Source organism: Anoplophora glabripennis, unplaced genomic scaffold, assembly GCF_000390285.2.
Source record: "Anoplophora glabripennis isolate ALB-LARVAE unplaced genomic scaffold, Agla_2.0 scaffold200, whole genome shotgun sequence".
NCBI classification, from domain to species: Eukaryota; Metazoa; Arthropoda; class Insecta; order Coleoptera; family Cerambycidae; genus Anoplophora; species Anoplophora glabripennis.
In genome coordinates this window covers 482,441-489,423 of record NW_019426072.1, presented here as the reverse complement: position 1 = coordinate 489,423, position 6,983 = coordinate 482,441, and the positions used below count along the sequence as shown (strand labels likewise).

General features: G+C 32.4%; 2 protein-coding genes across 6 annotated transcripts in view; one reads left to right on the top strand and one right to left on the bottom strand.

Annotated features, from left to right (window-relative positions):
• The first annotated feature begins 107 nt into the window (after positions 1 to 107).
• On the top strand, positions 108 to 3,835 carry LOC108907699 (leucine-rich melanocyte differentiation-associated protein-like). Of its 2 annotated transcripts, none has more exons than XM_018711489.1 (5): positions 108 to 215; positions 1,451 to 1,678; positions 1,848 to 1,981; positions 3,208 to 3,419; positions 3,672 to 3,835. In XM_018711489.1, exons 1-5 carry the CDS (start codon positions 180 to 182, stop codon positions 3,749 to 3,751), a joined length of 690 nt encoding a protein of 229 aa, XP_018567005.1. In that variant the 5' UTR covers positions 108 to 179; the 3' UTR covers positions 3,752 to 3,835. The 2 variants fall into 2 exon arrangements, with proteins under 2 accessions (XP_018567005.1, XP_018567004.1); XM_018711488.1 differs by having other exon boundaries at positions 1,848 to 1,987.
• An 891-nt stretch (positions 3,836 to 4,726) lies between these two features.
• LOC108907713 (myogenesis-regulating glycosidase) overlaps positions 4,727 to 6,983 on the bottom strand; it is a 28,746-nt gene continuing 26,489 nt past the window's right edge. For all 4 annotated transcript variants that reach the window (XM_018711508.1, XM_018711507.1, XM_018711510.1 and 1 more), the window contains one exon: positions 4,727 to 4,957. In XM_018711508.1, the coding sequence (XP_018567024.1) occupies positions 4,820 to 4,957 (138 nt within the window). In that variant the 3' untranslated portion in view covers positions 4,727 to 4,819. The remainder of the gene's footprint in view (positions 4,958 to 6,983) is intronic.

Sequence of the window (6,983 nt, the reverse complement as noted above, 5' to 3'; positions counted from 1 at the left end):
TTATACTACCTCGATAAATATTTATTTGAAAAATGGATAAGATAACCTTCTTAGGGTATCAAAACATTTATTATTGTTATATTTTCAGTCTCAAAACATTACCATTACAGACAGTGAGTATACCTATCCTATCCATTTAAATGTTTTTCTTCAGATAAGTTTTATGGAAAATAAGAAATATGTTGTCTAGTGTTGTGTCTTTTTTTGATAACAAGGTAGGTTGCTTTCAACACAGTCAATTTCTTTGACTTTTATTTTTGAAAACCCGGAAGAGAACAGTTGTTTACTAATTGCTAGAGAATCATTGAAGTTGCAGACATTCGTAGTTTTCCTTTATGTAAAATTTGAGCGAAACTAACCAGTAAAGTCAGCATTAGGAAAAGTCTGATAGATTTCAGTTGTCAAAAAAGTTAAAGAATATCTTTTACATATTTTAGGATTTTTAACAGCGACACAAAAAAAATCAAGAAACACAAAACATGTAATTGGAAATAGTCTGTTAAAAGTGTGAATTAAGATTAATTTTCTAAACACAAGTCCTCTTAATTTTCTTTAATTCTGTTAATAATAAATGACACTGCTGTTAAGTCCAATGTGATTCATTTTACAAATTACGAAATTGTCAATTAGAATATACTATAGGTATATATCTTTCCTTTATGTGTCAATGCAGTGTCCTGAACCGGTCCCTGGTTTTTACTACTTTAGACCTGATAGTATTCTGATACTCCAAATTTATTCCCTTTGGATTCTGGGTTAACGGCGCTCATGATTACTAACTGCGCTATATAGCATTTGAAGTCTATATTTTCTGGAGTAATTGATAAAAAACTGTGTTTCACTTCCAGTATTAGAGCAAAAAAGCTTTTAGGAATCACAATCACGTTACTTTTATTTTCTTTATTTCTTTTTATGGGAAGAATTAATGCTTGAAAGTTTTTTTTTACCGATATTGTAACTATACAAAATTTTGTATACGTAAAAAATGTGCAAAAGAAATTCATTCAAACTGAACATGGAACACATTTCTGCAGCTTATACGATTTTTAAATATACAGGGTCGGAAAGTTCCCATGGTTCATCGGCCGTTACGTAAGAGCGATAAAGAAAGTCATAGAAATCTGTGCGATAGAGAAAGATGGCTATAATGAAGGTGTCTAATAGTCACCTTCATTGTAGACATCTTTCTCTATCGCATGGATTTCTATAACTTTCTTTATCGCTCTTACGTAACGGCCGATGAACCATGGGGACTTTCCGACCCTGTATATAGACCCAAAAGTTAAAATGTAGATATTTTATATTTTTTACTTAATTATTAAGTGTATAGTTAAGATATTCTACTAAATTCTAACGACGGATTTTCTTTCGTAAATTAACATTGCTTATATATAGGGTGTCTCATAAATCGTGCCAAAATTCCTATTATTCAAAGTTTAATTTGTTTCAGCTCTGTTACAGTGGTCAAAAATGTCAGAAAATTCCAGAAATTTTAATCAAATTGTATGGGTTAAAAGCAGACAGTCTTGATCTAAGTTACAATGAATTAATTAGCCTCGAAGGACTGGAAGGATTCCCTTCCTTAACTGAACTGGTTTTGGATAATAATCAATTATCAGATTCATTAACCTTTCCTTATATACCAAATTTGCAAACACTATCTTTAAATAAAAATAATGTAAGTACAAGGCAGTTGTGAGGTCGATTTTCGAGAAAAATAATTATATATTTACATATACCTACATATTTGTTTCTGAAGCGACAAATAAATGTTTTTATTTTTGAAATGCAATATTTTTTATAATATTCAATTTTAGTAGGCACTATATTCTTGTGTATAATTTCAGATACGTGATTTGGAGTCAATAATCCTGAAGATAACGCAGAAATGTCCTAATATTATATATCTTAGCCTGCTTGGAAATAAAGCATGTCCAAATAAACTATCAGGAGAAGAAAATGACGAAGAAGACTACCAGAGGTACAGGTAAATACTTACCTACTTATATGCTTACAATATTTATCAAATTTTGCTATTGAAATTCATTTATCAGACCAAAATAAACAAATAAGTAAAAAAAAATTATAAAATCTTCATATCTTCTTCAGATTTAACTGCCTTAGAAGAGGCTAGTGAAGTATTTCTTGTACATTAAGGTCCCAAATTATTATTGTTAAACAGTAAACAATCTTAAAATATGTATTTACTGAAATTAACATATCTTTTAACTAATCAAGATCAGAACTATCACTAGGTATTCTATTTTTATATTGAAAATGAAACCAGAAGCAACTTAACCTCAACCTATCCCAAAGCACCAAACTGTTCACCCTGTAGGTACATACAGGGTGTCTCACGCTAACGGCCCATTAGAATTATTTCAGACTACTTCGATTTGAATTTCGAAAATTTGGGATACTGGGTATTTGGCTATGTCCATCTCAACTAAAATAATGACGTCCACGTACCACTTCCGGTTATACCGGAAGTCGCCATTAACTTGCTTATTTTAAATGGAACACCCTATATATTATTGCAATTTTGGATTCGTGTTATTTTAGGTGGACCTTTATGAAGTTTCCCTATTCCTAAAATTAACCGTTTTCGAGATATTTATTTTTTTTTCAAAACAAATGGAGAAATACAGTGACTAGCTTCAAACCATGTGTATTTTATAGTAAGAAAGATAAAGCAATAATATTTATAGGGGGATAGCTAGACCCCCTAAGCTTTCCATCCATACTTTTAAAGTGACTTAATTGCATACAGGGTGCTAAAAATTTAATGCCGAGTTTAGTTAACTTCAAACCTTTATAAGTAGTTTTTTTTTTAATGGAACACCCTGTATGTTTTTCTATATACACAATTGTATTCTCTTTCGAACGGTATCAGGGTTCCCTATATAATATTTACCTCTTCTAGTTTTTAAGTTATCTACTATTTTTGTGTAATCACCTAAAATAATGTAATTTCTTGCGAGGATAGCTGTGGAATTTTTTCATTTAAAATAAGCAAGTTGATGGCGACTTCCGGTATAACCGGAAGTGGTACGTGGACGCCATTATTTTAGTTGAGAAGGGCATGCCCGAAAGCCTGGTATCCTAAATTTTTAAAATTCAAATCGAAGTAGTCTCTGAAATAATTCTAATGGGCCGTCACCGTGAGACACCCTGTATATCCGTTTGATTTATTTTTGTTTATTTTAGGTATTACGTTCTCTTTCATCTTCCTAAATTGAAATTTTTGGATTCAACGAAGGTCTGCAGCAGTGAAAGAACCGAAGCCTTGCGTCGAGGTAAATTTATGGGCGTTATAAGGCCTACACAGTCTAATTCAAATGAAAACGCGGTAGATAGTTCGACTATGGATACTTTCACACCTTTACCGAGTCATATTAGAAGCGCTGCTGATCACAGAGGTACATTTATTATATCACGTAATTTTCTATATTTCCAAGTTTTTTTTTTTTCAGTTTCATAGTTATCTGCCAATTTTTTGCCTTCGATAACCTGATCCATATAATTTCGATCCTTCGAATTATTGTCAAATATTTTAAGGACAGACGGCATGTAAAATAAAATAAGCTGTCAATTTTGGAGTATTTATTGTTGTGATGGACATATAAATTGCTATTTTTTGTTTATATTACTTTCTATATCTATTGTTGTAGGTGCCTACGGAAAATGCAGATACCGTTATAGTGGAAAGCATTCTGAAGGAAACAGGTTTATATTTAACACTGACCTTTAAGTTAATTTTTTATGTAACTGTCCCTAAGTTCTAAGTATATAAGTTATACCTACCTCCTTATTCTCAATAAATAAATACCACTGATTTGTTTTATTTTTAATAACGACATGAAAAGAAATGTTTGATATACTAAGTTACATGGTGATAAGTTCTTATAAGAGAACCATACCAATATTCACCCATGTTTCAAAAAAAATCAACAATCTTTCAAAGAGTTTCGTACAAGGTGTAGTTTTCGCCAAAACAATAGCAACAAATCATCGCAGACGCCTATTACGCAGTTTGGAGAAGTGGAGTTTTCTATGGAAGCTTTTGAGCTCGAGTTTATTTTGCCTTCTTGGAGTGCTTGTGCATGGAAGGCTTTAGAAGATTGTGTATGGCAGCTTTAAGAGCTTGTATCACTTAGAATCTTCATCGCAGGGGGGTGGAGAAAGCCTGCGTGACATGTGCTACGTGAGCAATGGCAGCTTTGAGCTCGTTTTAATTTTTTACAGAAACTCGAATTTGATTTTTATAAAAGGTGTGGCATTTATTGAGTGCCGTAGCGTTTCGTCGCAAGCTCTGTCAGCATCGTCTGATGTGGGTGATGGCGTTTGACGGTAATTGTGGCTTTGTGGGAGAAAATTCAAGCGGAAACGTTGATTGGAGATTTGAGCTTTACAACCTTTTTGGCACTTGTAGGTACTCTTGTGTCATTTCCATGTTTTTTTGTTTTGCCTTAGCACTTATTTGAGTTTTTCCAAACCTCTATTTTGGGTAATATAGTCATTTATTTAAAAGTATGGTCCTGAACAGTTCTAAAATAAAATTTGAAATATTTTAATAATTCCGAAACGGTTTGAAATCAAATCGAAATATAATTTAGTGCTAGGTGCTACCGAAAAAATAAAATAATCTGCGACATTGGTGGTGCGACATTTATAATCATCAATAACTCGTTATGAGATATTCTGGAAAATATAGAAACAAACAATGTTAACAGATTTATCACTGTGAGTATATTTATTAATTTATTCGGTAATTATGAATCTCATGTATTTATGAACTATAATACACATATTTTATATTTCAAAATCTAGTATCATCGGGCATACGTTCAAAATATGCTACTTCATTTTCCTCGACCCTATAGTCATGTATCCATCGGCTACCCTTCCTTAGGCTGCCATCAATACCGTCCTTCCACACACCTCCGGGAAGGTATATCTAAAACGTATATTTCTTTATACAGGGCATTCCAATACATGGAACTGTCACAAACTTTTAGGGTCAAAATAAGATTTAATTAAACGCTTTTATCCGAAGTTGCTTCTTTAGCCGCTAGATGGCGTTAAACTTGGTACCAAAGTCCTTAGACAAATGTCTTAACCTCTAAACATTTCATTGGAGTTAAATAAAACTTGATATGCTAGTACCTACATTTACAGAAATGACCAATAAACGTTACGAATAAAAAAAATGTGGCAGATGGAGACATATTTAAGAGATATGTAAAAGCAGTTGTTTTGGTTGCTATGTCCAAAAGTGACATGTATGTCAAGTATTAGAATACCAAATTTTCTTTAAATTAGTTTATAGTTAATTGAAAAAATATGTATATACAGGGTGTCCCGGTACTTGATACAAAAAGTCGAGTATAAATAAACGAGGTCAAAATAATATCAGTTCTTCATATAAATTTTTTTCATACGGGCCTTCATTAACAAGTTACGGGCCCTCAAAGTTGAAAATTAAAAAGTTCTTTTAATGTACAGTCTCTAAAGCATTAACATCAGCATGATGCAAATTTGGTGATCGATAACTCATGCGTACAGCTTGTTTTTGATGTTTAAGCGAAACTTTGTTATGCCCAGAACGCCAGGGACGGATTATGCCCAATGGTTAACATACCAGAATTTTTGCATAGATGACGAACGCAATCTGCCTGTATCAAAAATAAGTTCCCTGAACAATTTGTCAGCGATAATACCCTCTTGGCTCAACACGGTAAAATTAACAGTTTAGGAAATATTTGTGATTTTATGTCACAGTGCACATCGAGCGGCGCCTCCGCCATTTTTTGTATTTAATTTTTAATTGGATATAATTACTATGTTAGAACCGTACATATTTTAAAAATAAGAGGCTAGAAAGTTTTACTAACAAAACTTGATAAATACACATAACACAAAATAGAAAAACAGAACAATAAGTTAAAGTTAAAAAAATAATTTAAAAGAAATAAAACTATCAAAATACATTTTCAATATAGGCACTATCCATCTCCACACATTGAAAATGTATTTTGATAGTTTCCTTTCTTTTAAATTATTTTTTAAACTTATTTTAACTTATTCTTGTTTTGTGTCTTCTATTTTGTGTTATGTGTAAAGTGTATTTGTCAAATTTTGTTAGTGAAAAATAAATTAGTAGACAGTAACATTTTCTCAACTCTTATTTTAAAAATACATACGCTTCTAACATAGTATTTAAGTGCAATTAACAATTTTTTAAAAATGGTGGAGGCGCCCCTTGATGTGTACTGTAACATAAAATCACAAATATTTCCTAAACTGTTAATTTTACCGAGTTGAACCAAGAGGGTATTGTCATTGGCAAATTTTTCACGGAACTTATTTTTGATACAGGCAGATTGCGATCGTCATCTATGAAAAAATTCTGGGTGGTTAACCATTGGGCACAATCCATTCCTGGCGTCCTAGGCATAATGAAGTTTCACTTACAACATCAAGAACAAGCCGTATGCATCTGTTATCGATCATCAAAATTGCATCATGCTGAAGTTAACAGTTTAGAGACTGTAAATAAAAATAACTTTTGAATTTTCACCTTTGGGGGCCCGTAACTTGTTAACGGAGGCCCGTATGAAAAAAATTTATATGAAGAACTGATAGTATTTTGACCTCATCTATCTGTACACGACTTTTTTGTATCAAGTACCGGGACACCCTGCATATTTGCCAAATTAGGCGCTCTCTGGCGTCTAAATGGAGCAACTTTGAGTACCTTAATAATAACGAGCGTTCAAATAAAAACGTGGTCAAGTTGGTTCTGAAAATTTGGACGTAGGGCGTAGCGTATATCAAATGAACTTAAACGTCATCTGTCAAAGCGCTATATCGCCGCTATCAATTTGAATATTTTCGTTTTAAAAAGCGTTTAAAATGGTGTTTTCTCAAGAACAAAAAGTGTTTATCATAGAGTCCTACTTTAGAAATGGACGCAAGATTGA